At 49.3% G+C, this 22,200-nt stretch overlaps 1 protein-coding gene across 1 annotated transcript in view; it reads right to left on the bottom strand.

Annotated features, from left to right (window-relative positions):
* The window catches only part of LOC122392948 (obscurin-like), an 87,820-nt gene extending 69,931 nt beyond the window's left edge, over positions 1-17,889 (bottom strand). Inside the window, exon 1 of the mRNA XM_043388330.1 lies at positions 17,228-17,889. Within this exon, the coding sequence (XP_043244265.1) occupies positions 17,228-17,309 (82 nt within the window). The 5' untranslated portion in view covers positions 17,310-17,889. The remainder of the gene's footprint in view (positions 1-17,227) is intronic.
* Positions 17,890-22,200: the final 4,311 nt, after the last annotated feature.

Here is a 22,200-nt window from a genome sequence, read left to right as displayed (position 1 = left end):
GCTCTTTAGTTAGACTTTTTTAGAAATGTTATTTCGAGCCGTTAAAAATGGCCATGCCATACAAACCACCAATCATCTTTCTGTCATGCCCTACTCGCAATTTTTGCTAATGCCTGCTACTCTTCGAGGTCACGTGACCTCACCATTAAAAGTGAATGGGGAAATAAGGAAACTGTTGTTTTTGCGCATGGAATGATTTCAAACTATCTCAAGCACACGGAATCGTGATTTCGTGCACTCCTTGCAAGATCCGATGCTTTACTTTTGCATTTTTGACCTTCCGTGACGTCATTTATGACGTCACACCGGTCATAGGAGTTTGTCGTCAATAACTCATGATCAAATTGAGCCAGCGACTCGGGAAAGCCACCAATGGACTCGGGAAGACCTCCCGAATCGAATGATATGCGATACGACCTCCTTCGATTAAGTTCGTGGCCTGATGGGCTCTGAACTGACCTTGACTCGAGGTCAATACCTTAAGTTGACCTCACCCGAACAAAAAGTATACCATTCGACGCGCCTGAGCCAGGCGAACACGATGGTGCCAAAATCGCTGCTCTGCGGCCATTTTTTGCGAAATTATTTGCCAAAAACCAAACCCTACCTTGGGCTTTTTGACTTCACCTCAGAGGTTACCGATTGACCTGGGACCTTAAAATCGGGTATCAATCGTTCCGCCTTGAAACGGCGCACACGCTTGTTTTTTCCGCGAGGCTCTAGCTCCATTAGGGGCGAAACGGCAAAAAGGGGTCGTACCAACCCTCCCCCTCGGACGGCCGAGGGGGTGGGGGGTCCGACAATAGGTTCGGCGAGGGTGTTTAAGCAGCCCCACTTCGTTTTTAGCATGTTTGCTTGTCACTGAGATCAACAACTCAATCACAAATAATTTCTAGCACTTTTCCGGACCCCCGGCCCAGTGTGCGCCGCCGCGGTAGTGTAGTGGTTAGGATGCTTGCTCCGTAATCCAAAGATCGTGCGTTCGAATCTAGGCGCGGGTCGTAATTAAATCGAAATTGCAAGCAGAATATGTGTTTTTTTTTCTTGATAAATCACTTATATTACAGCTAACCGTTCATAAAACTATCGATAACAATTGAATGCAACCCAAAATATAGGATACATTCTAACTAATAAAACAAATTCAAATATGGCGGCCGTTGCGCCAGGCTCCGCCCCCGACTCCGCCCCTTCGTGTGACGTCATCTGTGCACTTGGACACACAGGGAGATAGGGGACGACATGAGCCTGCCCGAGACAGTCCCGTAACCGGTGAACGATCCGTGACGTTTACCTACCTCCCCTTCTGCCTCGATCACTTATCTGGATAAAGTGTACGAGTAAGCTGGCCCGTTTTTAGGTTGCAGAAACAACAGCGAGCATATGTGTGCGTGGCCGTACGCCTACATGTGACGTTATAACCGATCAGCCATGCGATTTGCGGCTGCCATCGCTGGATCCTGCGATCCATCAGCGCTGCATCGGCTGCTCGCTCCATCACAGGCTCAGGTGGTACTGATGGCCCACGGTGTGCCCACCCAGGGTATATTGAGTGAAGGGTAGGACGAACTTTGGTAGGAATTTCTAGTATAACTACTAGAAAACCTACTATATGTGGTCGGGACTAGCAAAAAGTTAGTTCAATCTAGAATATGGTAGCGCTTATGGTTGGCAGTCGTGACGCTCACGTGACAATCATTTCTTAAATTTCTCAAATAACAGGTTTTAAGGGCCGATTAGTGGGCAGATACATTCAATTAGCTATTAATAATTGACTATGCAAACATTCAAGAATCTACATCAGGGGTCGGCAAATGGTGGGGCATGCCCCCTTTGGGGGTAATGGAGCCCTTTCGGTGGGGGTAATGAGGGATTCTGAGAAAGCCTATCTTCTTAGAGTTTGTAGCTCCAGTGATGGAGCCATCGTGACTGTTGCATCAAGGGTTCAAAGATTAGCCCAGGCCAAAGGCACAGCACACTATTGATTAGATACCAATTTTCACGTACCTACCTGCTCGCCTCACCATCTCACCCCTCCGTACAGTCGTTCAAAAGCAGCTGCAACTTTTAACATTCGCCCGTCTGTTGGCGTTTCAACAGCCGCTAACGTAGGGGGGAGGAGTCGATCGGACCCCCGCGGCCTCTCGGACTCTGGTATAGAGCTGTGCATAAAAAAGACGAGCGTGCTACCCGTGACCATAGGAAGCCGCTGCTGCCCATTTTTAAGGTCCTTGGTCATTCCGTCTCATTCAAGAGGGCAATGATAAGTGTCGAGAAAATCGGGACCCGCTATAACTTCTTGAAGTGAGATTTTATGGCTCAAGATGATCTCCAGAAAAAGCTCACAAGCCAACGGTCATTATGGGTCCAGAGGCCAGTTTTACCAACAGAAAAATAGCCGCCTGCCGGAATTTTTGCCTAAAGATCGTTTCACATATGGAGCGTAAACGGTAAAGCCCTATCCTCTTACGAGCCCATCGCGTTTACGCTCCGTATGTGAAGCGGTCTTGAGGCAAAAATTCCGGCAGGCGGTTATTTTTCTGTTGGTAAAACTGGTCTCAGGTCATGATATTTTCCGGGCTGGTGAAAAAAAAAATGATGGGCTCGAGGGTACAATTTGGTCGTGATCCAATGCCTTTTACGTGAGCTTTTAACGAAAAACCACCCGCCGCCCCTATACGTACAAGGGTTAAATGGGATATAGCATAGGCGGCGGAACGGGGAGGGCACCGGGGCACCGTGCACCCTTTGATTTTTGCATTTTAACATTAGCCCTATGGGCGTTGCATGGAAAGAATGGGACCAAAAGTCGGCAGTGCTCCCCCTCCCCCTTAATTGAAGGTGTTCCGCCGCTACTGGGATATAGGCATTAAATGTTTTGTGGAGGAAGTGTCATGTTTTAAATTTGATGCATTGGAAATGCACAAATACCCAAAGAGTTCCAGGACGGTATGGAATTTCAGTAAACATAGTTGTGTCAGCAATGGGGTCTGGTAGGTGGGGGTAATGGCCCTGCCTGGCGCCCAAAAAGGGGGCACGACCCCGAATGACCTGCCGACCACTGATCTACATCATTTAATTCTAGCCAAAGTCACGCGGCGCTCCCAGGATTCGAACTCACGACCCTCGGATCTGTAGCCCGATACGCTACCGACTGCGCTACCGAGGACCGCGAACCGACGATCGGAGAGGCGGATCGCGGGTGCTGGCGTGCAGAGAAATCTTTACCCTGTACGCCGTAGAAGATCGGCTGGGTTTCGTGAAAAATGGTAGAGGAATTGTCGAAAGAAAATTCATCGATCTATCATTTGAGACTAAGAACCATTGATTCCTTCAAAGGTTGACCGAGATATCGCTCGCCGAAAACAGGTCATTTAACATGTAAACCCTATGGGCTGGTAGGAAATGTACGCCGTGGAGCAGCAGTGCTACCAACGAACTTCGGCGGGGGCCGGTTTCAACAGCCGCTAACGTAGGGGGGAGGAGTCGATCGGACCCCCGCGGCCTCTCGGACTCTGGTATAGAGCTGTGCATAAAAAAGACGAGCGTGCTACCCGTGACCATAGGAAGCCGCTGCTGCCCATTTTTAAGGTCCTTGGTCATTCCGTCTCATTCAAGAGGGCAATGATAAGTGTCGAGAAAATCGGGACCCGCTATAACTTCTTGAAGTGAGATTTTATGGCTCAAGATGATCTCCAGAAAAAGCTCACAAGCCAACGGTCATTATGGGTCCAGAGGCCAGTTTTACCAACAGAAAAATAGCCGCCTGCCGGAATTTTTGCCTAAAGATCGTTTCACATATGGAGCGTAAACGGTAAAGCCCTATCCTCTTACGAGCCCATCGCGTTTACGCTCCGTATGTGAAGCGGTCTTGAGGCAAAAATTCCGGCAGGCGGTTATTTTTCTGTTGGTAAAACTGGTCTCAGGTCATGATATTTTCCGGGCTGGTGAAAAAAAAAATGATGGGCTCGAGGGTACAATTTGGTCGTGATCCAATGCCTTTTACGTGAGCTTTTAACGAAAAACCACCCGCCGCCCCTATACGTACAAGGGTTAAATGGGATATAGCATAGGCGGCGGAACGGGGAGGGCACCGGGGCACCGTGCACCCTTTGATTTTTGCATTTTAACATTAGCCCTATGGGCGTTGCATGGAAAGAATGGGACCAAAAGTCGGCAGTGCTCCCCCTCCCCCTTAATTGAAGGTGTTCCGCCGCTACTGGGATATAGGCATTAAATGTTTTGTGGAGGAAGTGTCATGTTTTAAATTTGATGCATTGGAAATGCACAAATACCCAAAGAGTTCCAGGACGGTATGGAATTTCAGTAAACATAGTTGTGTCAGCAATGGGGTCTGGTAGGTGGGGGTAATGGCCCTGCCTGGCGCCCAAAAAGGGGGCACGACCCCGAATGACCTGCCGACCACTGATCTACATCATTTAATTCTAGCCAAAGTCACGCGGCGCTCCCAGGATTCGAACTCACGACCCTCGGATCTGTAGCCCGATACGCTACCGACTGCGCTACCGAGGACCGCGAACCGACGATCGGAGAGGCGGATCGCGGGTGCTGGCGTGCAGAGAAATCTTTACCCTGTACGCCGTAGAAGATCGGCTGGGTTTCGTGAAAAATGGTAGAGGAATTGTCGAAAGAAAATTCATCGATCTATCATTTGAGACTAAGAACCATTGATTCCTTCAAAGGTTGACCGAGATATCGCTCGCCGAAAACAGGTCATTTAACATGTAAACCCTATGGGCTGGTAGGAAATGTACGCCGTGGAGCAGCAGTGCTACCAACGAACTTCGGCGGGGGCCGGTGCCCACCTCTGGCGTCAGGTCAGGTCGGTCCCCGCTGAGACGACCCGCGGTAATGGGCCACGACAGCACACTGCCGCGTATATACGTCAACAGATGCTGTCTCACGGCCATCCCAAAGGTCGCACGGCGTGTTTGCTTATGCTGTAGGTAGGTGCTTGAAGTTCCAGGCTGACCGACTGCCTTACAGGGCCGCCAAGCCATTTCTGACATTCTAAGGCCCTACCGTGCAAGTTATATGACGACAAGCAAAGGCTTGTATTGAACAATGGAAATTAAAACTTGAATGTATTCAAATCACCTTATGTTGCATGACACAGAGTCGATGAGTAAGTGATGTCCTGGAAAGTCTTCCGCCTTGTCTTTCATTGTTTGGAACTCTGTTAACACAACCAAAGCTGTGGCAGCTGTTTGTGAAATTGGCTCCTGCAGGCGTGTTCAGTTCCGCGGGCGTCACATCGATAAACACGATCATCAGTCAGCTGTCGGAGACGCTTAAATTATGTTCAATTCGGGGCTCTGTTCGACCACACGGCTGACTTCCGAAGTGATCAAGCTAAATCCTTCCAGCTGTTGCGATTAATCGGAGGATTTGTGTCCAACACAGTTGAACGCCTTTCAAATTGCCATTTATGTTTCATAATTTCATAAACTGAAAAGCAGGTAAAAATTGATGAGGATAACTTGATAACGCATAAAACATTTCTAAGAGATGTATTTTAGTTTATGCTTATTCTAAGCTTGCTTTGGGGGAAGCAGCTTTATTCGAGAAGAAAGACAAAACCTGATAACAAGCGAATGTCTTCCCTCTGAATGGACGAAATATGAATTTAAAAAATGGACCTTAAAGGCAGCAGAAAGTAGTTTTTTATTTATGACCGCCACGAAGAACATTCAATATTCATAGTTCATACCTGTCCAATGTTGACACCGCAAACACTATGAATTGTGGTTATCAGAATTTATATTGCAGGCCAGTGAGCTCAAAGTTTGTTTGAGTCCAATATTGCTCAGTTGACAGGAAAGTCTGTGGGCGCCAAATGAAGGCGCGTTTGATATAGCACCACGACAAAAACATATATAGCTTACGCTATATGCTTATTTGGTACATGCTGTTAATGGGTATATGGTGTTATATGCATACTATGTATAATAAACGTGTACAGAGGAATGTTAAGTCAATTGCATAATGCAACATTTAAGTGGTTTTACGTTTACTGTACGTAAAGTGCAGTGTGCACTGCTCATTGTAGCTATTTTTGTCTTGGATAAGTTGTTCAGTTATGTCCTTTAGCACAATAAAATGTTTGATATAGTTAAACATTATACGATTTATGAATATCATGAAAACATCAAAGGCTTGTTTGACACATCGCAATCCTCATAGGCCTGTAACCAGCTTACGGCAAATAATTAACGAGGGCTGTACGACAACAGCTCGCATTGCGTGACTGACTCTGGATTACCTCAAATTGCATTACAATGGAGCATGGACCTGTGGATTTAGCTCACTCCAGGCTGCGTCACTACGAATAAAGGCAGGACGATAAAGGCAGCATCTACATAGGGATGTTTTTTGTTCGATCAGTAATTGGAACATTTTAGTCCAAGAAAACAAAATACATAGACTTAGTTATGAGGTGTGAAGTGCCAGGCTGAGTTTCAAAGCATAATCATCGGACGAGCCCTTGGGATCAAGCCGGAATCAACCTTTGCTCACTGATTATTTCTTTTCATACAAATGCAACAGTTAACACAAATATAACGAGAGATTTCAGGTCATCCTAAGCTCGGTCTTATCAATCTGAACTCTGGAAGGTAGGGTGTACCGCACAACACGCGTGTCCTGCGGGACAGTCTACCATTGCAGGTGTGCTGTGAGCGGGCGGCCATCTTTGGCCAGTCTGCCGGTTTGGCCGCGCTAACGAAAAGAAAGATTCGGCATTGTCAGCTGGATGCCGATTAATCACATGCATTATCAATAAGAGTTTGATATTTGGTATGTTAGCTTGCAAGCCTACTTTCCTATTGTATATTTTTGGTTTCAAAAATCATTCCATCACATAATTGTAGTAAGTTATCTGCAGGTGGTGTGAGGACGGTCATTTCCTTATTTTCCATTGTTAATTTCATTCATATTAATTTATATTATTTTCCATTGTTAATTTCATTCATATTTCATTCATATTATTAATTTCATTCATTCATACTCCTGATAATATTGTTAATTTGTGTTGGTTTTTATTGTTTTAAGTCGCGATTCGACTGATTTTTGGCTTTCTCACACATGAAGATGAACTTCTTAGAATAACAAGGGCGATATTCTGAGCAGCAACACATTTTAGTAGGATTTCTCAAAGCAGATGAATAACAAGAGATGCCTTGAAGTTCCACCAGCATTTTTGGTCAGCAGCAGCATTCCTCGGCCACCGCATTGTCAATGCCGAATACACCATGCAAATTGGCACAGTCGCACCACCGACTCTGCGGTACATATCCATGAATACACATGACCAAATGCGGGAAGGTGCATCCCTGTAACGTCGTTTGCTACACCACTGATTGAGCATACACTATGCATGCTGATGAGCAGGCCTCTAAGACACTCTCAGAGTCGCGTAATGGACACTACCGCATGATAAACAAGCCCGCTTTAATGAGCCAACCGTTAGTGCTGCGCTTTAGTTCATTATGACGTCATCACTAATGTGCAATACCCTGCAAAGTAGCCCGTTTGTTGGGTCGGTATGAGGAGAAATGTTCTGGCCAGAGTAGTAAGATCGCGAGTCAGCTGGGCGGCAGAGGCGGGGTTCCATACGCAGGTCAGCCGCCGTTCTAGGTATATCACTGCCGTCTGCCTGTTATCAGCACGTTGTCATTGCATTTATGACGTCAACGCAGTCCGTAACGACTTGTTTTGGTTCGGTGGCCCGCTGTGCACGGTATTCACCACCGGAGTAAGGTGACATGTCACCACAAAGAAGGCGATTGTGTTTGGTCTGTAGTAGAAATATTGTCCATAATAATAACATCTTGTGATAAGAATATACCAACGTATGCATCGCTTCACGGAAATCCATGAAAAGACGAGTTCTTTGTTTCCATCGATTATTGAACTGTAGCGCTAACAGTTTAGTTCATTGACAGAACTATCAAAATAACAATAGAAATACATAGTGTATAGGTACTCGGAAAATAATTGTACATAGGCATGTGGATCATTTATGTATCAAACTCCGTTCCTGCCAGGTAACAAGCAAACGCTTGCCAATTCAGCACTGGTTGTTGAGTGTTGAAGGACCAATCCAGCCCAGACTACTCTAGGACCGGCGCAGTCACAGCCACCACACAAAAGCAAACTATTCCTCGGCAACGGCCTGTGTGGTATTTTCAGTTGCGGACCGGGTGGCCTGGAGGGGGAGGGGGGCTGATCCATCAGCAGCAATCAGCTACCAGCGCACTGGATCGCTAAGGCTATCAATTACCATGCATAGCGGACAGGGCGCTCAGTGACTACTGGGACGGGCGGCGGAATGCCGACGCCCACGGTCTGTCTAATAGTCTGGCAGTCTGGCAATCTACTTGACTGTCTGCCAGTCTGTTGGTCTGTCGGTATGTCTGTCTGTCGGTCTGTTCGGGTGTTTGTCTGACGGTCTATTCTCCTGTCTCATGTCTGTCTGTCTGTCTGTTGTTCTGTCGGTCCGTTGTTCTGCCGAACTGTCGGTCTGTCGGAGTCTGCCTAAAGCAATGTTTTCTTTTTAGTCCCAGGAAAATAACACTACCTCAAAGCTGGTCTGAGAGCCAGCCTCGGATGTTTGCTAACTCGTATGACCATTAATGGAAAAGAGAAAAAGACCCATTGTTTGGCATCGTTAAGGTTAGAGCCATTGTCGCACGACAAGAATGTCTTAGTTTTCCTTGAAGTAGCTTGATGGTGCTCTTTGCAAACTTCAGCAGAGCCCCTCACATCTCAAATTCATCCAAGCACGCTCGGACGAGCGTCAACTTACTTTCCACTTTAGAAAGCAGACGAGAGGTCCCCGTTCACCGTTGTATCCCTCGCATTTAGCAAGAATAGCGCTACAGCAAAGCACTTTGAACAAGAACGGAGATAAACGTTGATAGTTTACTTGTAAATGATTGTGAGTAGACTGTTTTCACCATACCTACAACAGAAATCATCTTAAAAATACTTGAGAACTTAACTTATCTTGAAAACTTACAGCAGATGTGACAATAAATGACTACCGAATGCCGAGATGGGTGTCCAAATAGGTCAACAGAAAATGTTCTGAGTGATAGCCCTACAGGTTTACATAAACATGGTATATGTCGCTGGCCCGGCTGGCTCAGGCTGATGGTCGCCGGTCTGAAGCCGCGTCAAACAGGGAACCTTGCTCATGCCAGCTATCACTGGCCACCGGAGAGGCTACCACTGCTTCTTCCGAAGTAGGTATGGCTGATATAGCAGGTCTTGGTATACCAAGACCTGCACAGCGTCGGCACAGCGTCGGCACAGCGTCTGCCATACATGGCAGACGCTGTGCCGATCGGGGACCAACAATAAATCCGAGACCACCCGAGACCTCCAGTCACCCGGCTCCAACTGAGGAGGGTCGCCGGGTACTCTGCAGCCCAATAGCTGCCACAGCTCAGGCTGTCGCGGCGGCACGCGACGTGTCACGGTGACACCAGTTCGGCTGCTCGACTGTTCCCGGATGGGGTCAGCGTGCAGCGATTAACAGCTTGCAGCCCTCTCGGACAAGCGCCGGCGCCGCGCTGCAGCGAGCGCTCCCCGCGAACCTGGCTGCCTTCTGAAACTGGAATGAGGTTTACCGAGCCGGCGTCCCTTGAGTGTCGTGTCGGCCGAGTGCCCGGAGTGCCCGACACGCATCTATGGCTCTTGGTGAGTGCCGCTAGCGCTGCCGACGACAGCCTGCGGCTTTAGAGGCCAGCGGGAAAATAATGAAACCTGTACCAGAAACACTAGGCGAAATATCGTTACAGATTTAGCGTACATTTCCGAAATCTGCAGATGGGATCATTTGTAAAGACTAAAGATTGACTCGCATGCAGCTCCACGGTTCACTGATCGGGATCTAGTCAAACACATGTAAGCTGAAGACGTAACCGTTTGTATTCAAGCTATCCAAGTATAGTTGAATCTAGATACGAGTGTTGAACAAAATGCTAAAAAACACTCATGATTTGACCTTGCCATTATTTTCAATTCTGCACCAATTATGTGGAAGAAACAGTACTTTAAGTTAAGCGTGTATGTCTGGAGCGAAAAAGTTCAATTAAGTGCAAGAAGTCAATTCTTGATAATTAAAAAACACTGCGTGTAATTGGGTTATTTCTCTGCTACTAAGTAAACTTCGCATGAACCATGTCAGACATGTAGCAGCGCATATCCCGCTCACTAAGACCTTGATGGCGCCTTGACCCATAATTCGGCCTCAGGGCACCACTTGACCGTACTCGGGGCACCGCTGACCCTCGCGTGACTGTGCGAGGCGGTGGGCGGCGCGGCTAGTACGCTGTTTATGCCGCTTCTGACCGTGTCACTCCGTTGACTGACTGGCTGTGAATATGCAGTGGATCGACCGGTGAGGTGCGTCCTGTCACTGAAACTAGCTCGACTGTTGAACGAACCTACTGTTAGGACACGGGTCAGTATTCAGCACATCGAGGGCCAGCCCTTACTACCGAATGCATGACAAACAGAACCGGTCACTGCACTGTTGAAATATGTATTTTTTTATAATTATTGTAATTACATGACCCAGTACGCAAGCGTGTCAACACGAATCATGCAGCTTGCAATTTCATACTAGCAGACGTTACAAGACAAATAGAGTGGAGAGAGAGAGAGAGAGAGAGAGAGAGAGAGAGAGAGAGAGAGAGAGAGAGAGAGGAGAGAGGAGAGAGAGAGGAGAGATAGCAATTTGTTATTCTGCTCAATGAATGTGATGTTATTTAAGCATGAAATTGCGTTTAAGTGATGCTTAATCTTTTATTTAAAAAGAAAAGATTTCCACCGTACTGTAGCATGTCATACGTGATAGTAAAAGCCTACCGTCCAAAAAATATTTGGAGCATCCCAAGTCACAAAATAGCTACAGTGCATGAAACATTATTTATAGCGAAAAATAAAAATAATATGCAAGCATACCTATGCCAGCCCAGTGCAGTTTGTTGAAACTGTATGGTGTAAAACTGGCTCACGTTATCATGTATTTACGATGCCTAGTTAGTAAAAAGGTAAAACCGAGCTACTCGTGCCTCACAATGTATCATAATGACTGCAATCTGTACCGTGTGGATAGATCAGCTCGCAAAGTTTGTCCATTCATCAACACTCGAATGCGTGATTTGTTGCGTCGCCACGTTCCAAAGGGCGGTCATTACTCAGTGGGGCTATGGTGACATGCACCCGGGTGGCGCCCATTCCAATGGTCCGGCTACCTTAGTCAAAAATGTCGGCTTTATTGTGCGCCGGCCACTGAGCCGGGCTCCGCGGCGGGCATATAGTGGGCCTGGGTTCCATTACTCGCCGGTGGCCGGCTGTAAAACTGTCGCTACTAGCACGGCCCAGTGGCATCAATGTACGGGTCTCGTCGACGCATCGATCGGGCGGCACCCGCACCTGCCGCCGCCCAGTGGGGCACTCGGCCCCCCCCCCCGTACACCCCCCTCCAAGGCCGTTACGGCCGCCCATCCCGTACATCGTGTCCGTCTGTCACATCTGAAGTGTCGCGTCCAGTCGTCATCGAGTCGATCTGTCGCACAAAAGGCCTCGATTTCCGAGTGGGCGAGAGCATCAGATGCTTTGGCCGCGCCGAATTCAGCCGTCACAATCGTCACACCCAGCCAAATCACGTCCAAATCACATCCTGCAGTATACGACGCTCCGTCAACTGCAGGCCAGAGACGACTCGCAGAGCTCCAAGACGACACAGGAGAAAACACGCCGTCCGCCCGTGCCAGAGGCCGCTCTTCTAAAGGCCGCCACTCGATGAATAAAGTTAGCATCGATGCCAGTTGTGATTTATATTGGGCTTCGTTTCGGCTCTGGGCCAGCCGGGTACCGGAACGGACGACCATAAACTCTCCGGGTTTGATAACGGTCGCTGCGGAGTGGCAGGGCCCGGCGGGACGGCTGCTGCGCTCACAGGCCACGGTCATGGGAAGAGTTATTGGTATTCCAGGCATCCTCCCGGTCCAACTGGCACAAACGAGCCTTGACAACATGCCCGAGCGGTGAGCACTTTCGCTTCTCCGCCAGAGCAGACTCGAAACGTTTCAGGCCGGTGGAGCCGAAATCAGGCCAAGTTGCGTGCTTTGATTTGACGTCTCCGGCTCCAGCTGATTTGGGGGCGATTTAAGATGCTCTTTCTCGTTCCGTGCCGGAGGGAACTTCTGAAATCGGAGTCGACAGCGCATATCAGACGCCGGGTGAAACTTGGCACGTCTTTGATAAGTTAAGCTGCATGATAAATGGATTGCAGGAGTAGTTAAAATGAAAATCCATTTCACGTTGACAAATATAGCTGTCGGCTCTCTGAAACTTGTGTTTATGACAAGTCCACATTGTTGTGCTTCAATTCCAGGGTTTCTGAGGAAATATACTGCGCATCAACCACTCTTGAGCCAACAAAACACAAAATAGTCGCTATTAATTGCTTTTTAATAATTCCATTTGATCTTTTCTTGAGCAACTAGAATGGATTCCGCCCTTGAAAGGTCTTATTTCCCTTAGAGCGACAGCATTATGTACCCGCATAGGCATAAGAGCCTGCCCGGTTTCAGTGGATAGAATCATAGTTCAAAGCACTTAACCGTTGCCACATTTTCGAAACGACAATGCCAACGTTCGAAAGAGACAGACAAACGTAATGGAATCCTATACATACGATACCATGATCCAAACACGATTGATCGAAAAGTTGCATCCTTCCGGAGGACGTAGGTGTTTGGTTTACATAATAAGGTTCTTTTACAGAAATACTTCCTTGAATACTAAGCTTTTCATACGAAATTCATTTATATTTGTTGGACTTGAAAATCAGCTAGTGTCAAATAAAATGACTGTAAGACAACTAATCAGAATTTAGGCTAAAACTGTTTTGAGCATATTTGTTTGCGCTGGTCATGCGGGTGCATTTAGCCTCAAAAGCGTGTCAAAACCAAAATTGTACCAACAACCAAAACCGTGCAGTAATGCGATGGAGACTGATGAATACTCACCAAGCAAAACATGATTTACCATTATTTAGTTCGTTCATTAAGCTAGCAATAGATGGATGTTGAATAGCCATTCCTTATACTTGCCTTGTAATTTCGAAAAACTTCTGCATCAATATGTCTACATATAGGCTGGACTTGGAGGATAGATACAAAGATGTTGGGCTTGAGCTATACGTATGTTTTGATTATCCTTGCAAGACATGTATGCACGCATATGGTCGTGTATGGTCAAAACTAGCCGCTAGTTATTAATTATGAAGCAGGCAACATTTCGTAGGTCACGACCATCTATCAAGCAATGTTACCCAACCAATGTTTGGCGCATGGACAGCGGATATCCATTTTTGTATGTGTTGTGTCGTAATCACACCCTGCTTAAGGCCACTGGCACCAAAATAGAGGCCGTTTGCATACATGGCTCACACAATAGGCCAGCGGGAAGACGACCATGCAAACAATGTGTGACGCGGCTGGAGCCTCTTCTGTGCTGGCCAAAATGGCCCATTATTGCTCCAAAGGTCGCGCGGCGGCGCCGAGGTGGCGTCAGGTCGCGGCGGTGGCCGGACCGAACAGGTACTATCGACCCCGACAGCGCCGTCCGGCGTTCGTGCGTGCTCAGAGACCCGCGGCACGTGCCGGCACTGCTTTCCGGCGCCCCACCCCGTGCCACGGGGCCAAGACACGTGCGGAACGTCCGGCTTCAATGGACACGGACGTCCCTCTAAAACGTGCATGGTGCGCCGGGGCAAAAAGGCCACTGAAGTTAGGTAATTTCGTGTAATAGTTCACAAAGTTTAGTCCGCAGGGTGCGACGGGGCACGGAAATCTGGCGACCGGCTCATCAAAGAGCAAGGATCTACCAGACGACTTTCCTGCCAGATCTTCCCCAGTGGGGAGCTAGCAATTTCCGTCCAGCGGCTCAGACTTGTGGTGTCTCATCAATTATTAATTTAAGCGACAAACACCAGTATGTCTGCCTGTCATAAATGACTTAGTCACCGTCGACGCACAACAACCAACGTTTTATTACTGTACGCTTATCGCACTTGCAAGCGGTAAGTCACTTTATTTGGCCGAGGATTACCACAGGGGACCCTTTGCAAAACATCGTATAGGGCGGTGACATAACGGTATCAGTCAGCCTTATGCCTGCGCGCCTTTGTCTAGCCGTTCTAACGGCCAGACGAACGCCTTCAGGTGGCCAGTGTCTGGTTTGAGTGACGGTCGTCTGTAGTACCGTCTGGTTCGAGTGACGTCGTCCTAAAGATGTGTCTGGTTCGAGTGACTCCTGTAGTAGTGCCTGGTTCGAGTGTCGGTCGTTCTGTAGTAGTACCTGGTTCGAGTGACGGTCGTTCTGTTGCAGTATCTCGTTTGAATGACGGTCGTTCTGTAGTAGTGTCTGCATCGAGTGACGGTCGTTCTGTAGTAGTGTCTGGTTCGAGTGACGGTTGTTCAGTAGTAGTGTCTAGTCCCGGTGACGGTCGTTCTGTAGCAGTATCTGGTTCGAGTGTCGCTCGTCCTGTAGTAGTGTCTGACTCGAATGACGGTCGTTCTGTTGTAGTGTCTAGTTCGAGTGTCGCTCGTCCTGTAGTAGTGTCTGACTCGAATGACGGTCATTCTGTAGTAGTGTCTGGTTCTAGTGACGGTCGTTCTGTAGAAGTGCCTGGTTCGAGTGACGGTCGTTCTGTAGCAGTATCTGATTTGAATGACGGTCGTCCTGTAGTAGTGTCTGGTTCGAGTGTCGTTCGTCCTGCAGTAGTGCCTGGTTCGAGTGTCGTTCGTCCTATAGTGGTGTCTGACTCGAATGACGGTCGTTCTGTTGTAGTGTCTAGATCGAGTGACGGTCGTCCTGTAGTAGTGCCTGGTTCGAGTGACGGTCGTTCTTCAGTAGTGCCTGGTTCGAGTGACGGTCGTCCTGTAGTAGTGCCTGGTTCGAGTGACGGTCGTTCTGTAGCAGTGTCTGGTTCAAGTGACGGTCGTCCTGTGGTAGTTCCTGGTTCAAGTGACGGTCGTTCTGTAGTAGCGTCTGGTTCGAGTGACAGTCGTTCTGTAGTAGTGCCTGGTTCGAGTGACGGTCGTCCTGTAGTAGTTTCTAGTTCTAGTTACGGTCGTTCTGTAGCAGTCGCCGGTCGCCCGTCACGCCCCACCACGCCCACCTCTCTCGGAAAGGAGCACGTGTCACACGGGCGATGTCGATCCACGCGTGACAGGCCTCCCCGACCCGGAAGATTGTCCGTGCTCGAGGCGGTCCAACGATCGCGTGAGAGCCACGGTCACAGCGGTGCCCGCCTTCCTTCAGACACATATTGGACACAATCGGAAATGGTGCAGGTCAGATCATCGTGATCGACGTTCAGCTCTGGGGAGGGGAGGGGGGAATCGAGGATCGCCTGTTGGGCTGCAGCGCCGATACACGGTGGTGGGGGTCCGGGGGGGTCGCCGTGCCAGGCACGCCGCTCGCCGTCGGGGGGACACGGGGCTGTGCGTCTCGTCCATCAGTGCCGCCGCGGCCGACGCGCGCCGGCCGAGCTGTTTGCCACCCAGATCGTTTACACGCGAGCGCTCTGAAATGGATCACCTCGAAAGGCAGCCGATAATGGTATGAGCCACGGAGCGTCAACATTGGTCGGGTGAGATAGAGGCTGGAAGCCACCGGGCCGGGGAGGGGGAGGGGGGACAGAGAGCCGCGCGGTGCTGGCCAGGGCGAACAGAGCCGGACGGATGCCAGTTGGAGATTAATCACCGGCTGAAAACAATGGAATTGAAGCCACCAGTGTGGCGGTGGAACTAATGAGAGCGATTTAATTTTAATGGCGGTGGGTAAACAGAGTGATAGACGACCCGCAGAGAACGCACGCCATTCCAGGGGAAACGCACTGCTATGGTGTCCGGAGGCAGGGATGAGGTGCAACGAATGTCGATATTCTGAAACATGCATCCAACATACATGGAAAATATCTTGCTTGATGCAAGGCCCCAGTCAAATTAAACTGGGAATTGCTAATAGCCTCATCAAAGACCAGAATATTATTGCTATCAACAAAGGGTTTATTCCATTTCATACCCTACCTTAACAGTAATTCTATGGCGTTGAATGTTGATTCATGGCACTTCTATTTCGCAGACTATGTATGAATTTAACTGACCCGAATATTGAGCTCTAATATAGTTCTAGCAAATTACGAGCAAGATGATTAAGCATTCTAATGTGTGCCATGGTCAAAAAAAATATGATATGCATTAGGCATGGGCATCAATTTTTGAATAGTGGAGACTACATAATGCATATACCACAGCGTTTTATTCAATGTCCCAAGCCTACGTTATGGGGTCAGCAAAAAAGAAAGGCTTTACCCAGACTTAAAAAAGTCATGCACCTTGCATAGTTTGATGAATCGTTTTGATAGTTACATTGCATTAAGAACAATGCATTTGGGTGTATTCTCCCTATAAAAGACATAGAACAATGATCAGCCTAATTCAAACGGTTCAGCACCAAAGGAAGAGATACGTACTAGCATTCAATAAGTTGGCATATGAATGTGCTTCTGCTGACTTGCAGGACAACGCCGTGGTTGAATATCTGTGAATCACTGTGTAGAACAAGTAAAAAAAATGATCTATAATTGAATATTGTTTTCTTTGATTAAGTCCATCAAGAATCATCTAGGACATCGCCTATAACTAATTATCTGAAATACCAATTTTATGCCAAAGGTAGAATGGCAAATTACCTAATATTCCCACACTGGCATAAGTTTCTCCCTTACCAGAGAGCATGATCCGAGTTCTGGAAGTGTTCCACTCCTACGTGAGCGGTTACTGTCGCGTGGTTACGGTAGTTTGGTTGACAAATGTTCTGCCAGTTGACTAATACAGGGACCGATGCGCGCCGCATCCTAATGTACGCATCGTGACGCATACCATCACATTAACAACTGAGAGCACAAATTTATTCCCTGGGACCTGATGTATGTCAGGCATGTGAAACCTTCTTTATGCTTCTTTTATCATAATGATATTCAGAGGTAAACATGGAAAGCAGCGTTATGCGAGTCAGTTTGAAAGTCGACAAGTTTGCGTGAGGTTTGTCTGTTACTCCCGATGAAAGACTGTCGTGAGCTTTGCTAGACGGGTGATTCGTCTACAGCACCACTCACCGCACTGCAGGAGGCTCCATGTGACGACCAGGACCCCAAGAGCCATGGAGGCTGGCCGGGGGAGCCGGTGCTCCCTCCCCATTCCGGGGTGCTCCCTTCCTGCACCGTTCACCGGAGCGGAAGCACCTCCGGTCCCTCACTCCGTTCGCAGCACCACTCACACTGACACACACCTCGGCATGACGTCACTCTGGAACGCCATGAGCCTAGGTCAAGGTCACCGAGGTCACTGTCCTAGAGATCAAGGTCATCGAAAATCATGGTCAACCGTGATCACGGTCGTCCAAGTCAAGAGCACCGGTCACTCAAAGTCACAGTAATCGCTATCACCGTTTGCTCTTGTGGCTCCGTTTATCACAATTGCCGTCTCACGCACACTGTCTATCATAAGCCCTCCCGGTATATGTAGGTGCAGCACTGTCTGTCGCGCGGAGCGTACTGACGACCTCGGGGCGGGTGCCTGCGCTACTGGCGGGACCCGACTGGCCGCCGCCGCCGCCGCCGCCGCCGCCGCCCACCGGCCGCGCGGCGCGCCATCGAATCGATGTTCTCCACGCGGAGACGGCGGCGAGCGGCGCGGCGACAAAATCGGCTCTGATGAGGGTGTCCGCTGTCCGCAGTCCCCAGAGTATCCTTTGTCCGCCGGTACTGAGCAGTCAGGCTCCCCGCGCCGAGCCGCGGGTGTCCTAATGACCTGTTCCGCGCCCCCAGAGACAGACGACCAGCGCCGTGGCCGGCCAGAGGTCTCTGAGGGCCCCGTTAGCAGCCTCCGAGACGCCAGGGGCGGCAGACAGACAGCTTAGGACCCCGATGCCCGCGCCATCTCACCGGTCATTCTCCCCAGTTGGCTGTCAGTGGCCGGAACCACTCGCGTCGGCTCGTTTATAGGGTAGGATAGCCCCTACAAAACGATACCGCCGGAGTGATAACGACGGGATGTAGTCTGGATTGAGGATATGTAAGGTTCCACTTATTTTAAGATCGCATCTTTTAATTGGTGAGGGTGGGTGGGAAACTTCTCGCTCACTCTACGACCCTTTCGCCGCCCGTCGCCGTCGACGACTGCCGTTCGTGCCACTCCAGTCGACAGCCCGGCGGTCCCGCGGCCCGCGCCCTCCCAGACACCCCTCCGAGGGCTGCCCTGCGTCTGTCGATGGGGCGATTAGCCACGGTCACGTTCGGTGGCGCCCTGGCAGGGTCCTAACCTTCCATAGCCGCGTCGCCGCTATGAGTTGATTAGGACCCCGATGCCCGCGCCATCTCACCGGTCATTCTCCCCAGTTGGCTGTCAGTGGCCGGAACCACTCGCGTCGGCTCGTTTATAGGGTAGGATAGCCCCTACAAAACGCCAAATGCACCAAATGGAATTTAGGGTGGCCGGATATTATTGCTAGCGCGCTCTGCCCATCGAGCGCGAACCGGTCAACATGCTTCTGCGATGGTGGTGTAGTGGCCTCGAAAGCTATTTTGATTGATACGGTCGTTTACCGATCCCCCGGAGGGCTGTGAGAGGTCCAACGTCAAGCGTCCACGTGCGGGTTGTTGACTAGCACCTGGTGGGTTAACTACGAATCCGGGCAGATGCAGAAAGGTCCCCAAGTGTGCCGCTGCCTGTGCCCGATTTATAGACTGCAGTCGCTCCTGAGGTGATTATTGGGCCGGACCGATATTGCGCGGGTGAACCGGGGCGGTATGCGTCCCTCCGCCCAAGGTCGGCTCCCGTCTTGAGCTCGCTGTGGCTGGACCCCATCGCCTCGCACAGTGTCGCCAGTGAATCACTGTCGACCGGCGTGGGGCACCCCGACCCGATGATGGAGCGTGCCCGTGTCCCGGGTGTTCGCTCATCGTCTGCCTCGCTCGGCCGCCGCCAGCGTGTGACCGGAGGGGGAGCAGGGCCGCGCGGCGGCGACTGGGGTCGGGTTGAGGCGGGCGGCGCCGCCCTGCCGCTCTCGCCTTGGGGCCGGCTGTAGCGGTCCCGCTACAGGCTTCGGTGGCCCCCGGGGACGGTCCTGGCTGGAGGGCCCGAGCTGTCCCGGCGGTGACATTCGCCGCCGGTCCCGGCTGCCGGCTCTCGCGGTGTCGATGCCTGTCCCCGCTGCCGGGCGGCCGGCGCGCGGGTGACCTTGGCGGGCCGGCTGGGTGTCCCGTTTCCCCGGCGGTGTGTCCGCTAATACCCCCGGCGTGCGTGCCGCCGTGCCCGGTCAAGAGGCGGTTGGTGGGGCCGGGCCGAGTAGCCGAGGCGTCGCCGGCGGCGAACCGGTATATACGACATGCATATACGACATGCATATCCGACATGCAATACGACATTTATATCTGTACATGTGGTATTGCGGCGTGGCCGGGGCGTCGGCAGCCGACGGGCGTATATGCCGTGTTGCGGATTACCCTAGGCGTCTGCAGCGCAGTGTGTCGAGTTCCAGAGGAGCCGAGGCGTCGGCGATGGACCCGGTTTACATGTCTATACTGAGTTACAGAGTAGCCGGGGCTTCGACGGCGGACCAGGGCCCAATCTTACCAAATGCCGTGAATGTGCATTCACGGCATTTGGTAACATTCAGAACTGTTACACATTCACTTATTCATTCGTTCAAGCAACATTCATAATCATTCCCGCTATCAAAATCATCGGACAAAATTAGCTGGGCATAAATAAAAGGGATGCCTATCTTTGATATGAGAGCCGTAAAATCCGGCCAGCGCTGACAAATTCCTAACCTTCCGTATTGTCGCCACTCGCTGCAGCACGATATCGGACCCCTGTCGGCGTGTCCTTGCCGTCGGATCGCGTCACGTCCGCCGCCGAGAGTGGCTCAGGTCAACCGTGACGGCGGCCGAATCTGCTGACATTGGGACAGGACGACAGACGACCCACGTCGGATGCGACGCAATCGACGAGGAGCGGCCCGACCGGCCGACGTCTGTCCGAGCGGGAACGGAGGCAGGAGCAAGGACGTGGTGTGTGCGGGGCGGAGAAAAGAAGGAATGGTAGACATTGCAATGACAAGGAATGGTTGAAAAGAGACGGTAAACATTAGATAGTAGGATGGAGACAGGTGTAGCATATATGTAACGGGAACAAGTTTAGCAAGGTCACGGAGTAGGGGCAGGTAGAACATTGACACAATTGAGACTGATAAATGAGTAAGGACACGGAATGGAAATTTCCGAGGCAGGAACAAACTTGAGGAACAACGACATGGAATGGAAGCTTGTGGGAGCATTACAACTAATTAGGATCGAGAGAGCTAAAACAACAATACGTTGCGCAGAAAGGACTTAAGTAAAAAAAAAAAAACTAGTCAATTTGCATAAAAGCGATGTCCCATGGTTCAAAAAGATCAAAAATGAATATCTACCAAATCTTACCGAAAAATTTTCACTGGTTCTCCAGATATTGGAATTTTACTTTTGTTTACTTTTTGGGACCTCCGCTGTTCCTATACGACGTCATTTGGGAGCAATAGTTTGGCATCCCTAAAAGTGCGGCAGATGATGCGCACAAAGCAATATATGCCACCACGTTTTAACGATGGTTTTAGTATAAGATTTAAAAATCGTTGAATCTCCGCTGACGTCACAAATTCTAAGGGGGCATTCAAATGCATTAGCCCCCTAGGATATGAAAACTGCAAGTTTGAAATTAAGTATCTCCGAATTAGAACAATTATCGATATTGTAAGTGCCCAAACCCGTAATTGCAAGCCAGGGACCCCAATTTGGCTATCTCAGCTCAACACTATGTAATGTGGTGGGATGGTCACTTCAACTGAGCATAACGTCAGATCGGATGACTGGCAGAGGTTTCGCGATGTTAATTAAGCCTTGCCGCCTTTAAATGTGCACACAACGTCCAGTGCAAGCATGATGCTCGTACATAGGAAAGCTGATAACTGGACGCCGATATGCACCTGAGAAAGCGTTAAAAGATGTCATATTTTTCACATGATATTCAACTGATAGCTAAAGAAAGACTTAATGATAAATGGTTGTTTTTGATAAAATGATGGACATCTTTTAGAAAAATGTCAAATGGTTATTCATGTGATTCTGATTTTCTTACATATTTTTCTCGCCTTATAAACAATTGGGATTTGTGCGACATAGATCACTGCCGAGTTCTAGCCGCCTTAACCGAGCTGCTTTATCAAAATCGAGCCAAAATAAGAAGCCCTCGATCAGTTTCGCTGCACTTGGCGCTGGCTTGCTACGATGTAGCTGATCTTATCCTGTAGTCTGCCTCTGAACGAGTGGCTCTGAAAGGGATGGCATCAAAGGCCATTACTGAAATCCCATCAACACTGCTAACCTTGGCAATTTTAGACATGAAGCAATCTTCGAGCGGGAGACATTTCGGCCCGCCGCCAATGCACCATCCAACTGAAAGGTATGAGCCAATTTCAGGGAATGGGCGCGGGCGCCTCTAAAACGCTACATGACCCCTCAAGGGCAGCTAAAGAAAGGGTCACACAGTATCAAATGAGTGTGGCATTTGAACGTTATTAAGGAGAAGTGTATAAAATAGCTTTCAAGACACTTTAGTTTATCAGTGAGTTATACAAGACCTATACGCAAATCATTGCGCAATTGCATGTTTCTCCTTTGCAAATGTTGGCAAATTCGCTCATGATTCGCGGCGAGATATGAGATATAAATGTCGTTTTACACGTACAGTTCTTCACTGAGTGTAGACAATATTGTTGCTGCTCTGTATCTCACAACTTCTTGGAAAAATTAGGACTGCATAAAATTTCTTAACTTTTTATTTTACCCACAAAAAGAATTAGATTTGAAAGGCTTATAACATGATGAATTTTAACTGATTGTAAAAAATTATGATCTAAACAAAACACGACAATGAAACATTTGCCATAAACTGGAAATTTATCCAGGTAAAAATATTTCAGCCGCGTCACGGCGATTAATGTTTCAGGTGCACGCGAGGCTGGATAATTGTTATATTGATGGGCTTG

This window comes from Amphibalanus amphitrite, unplaced genomic scaffold (genome assembly GCF_019059575.1).
Source record: "Amphibalanus amphitrite isolate SeventyFive unplaced genomic scaffold, NRLGWU_Aamphi_draft 000508F_arrow, whole genome shotgun sequence".
Classification (NCBI taxonomy): domain Eukaryota; kingdom Metazoa; phylum Arthropoda; class Thecostraca; order Balanomorpha; family Balanidae; genus Amphibalanus; species Amphibalanus amphitrite.
This window is presented reverse-complemented; position numbering and strand designations above follow the sequence as displayed.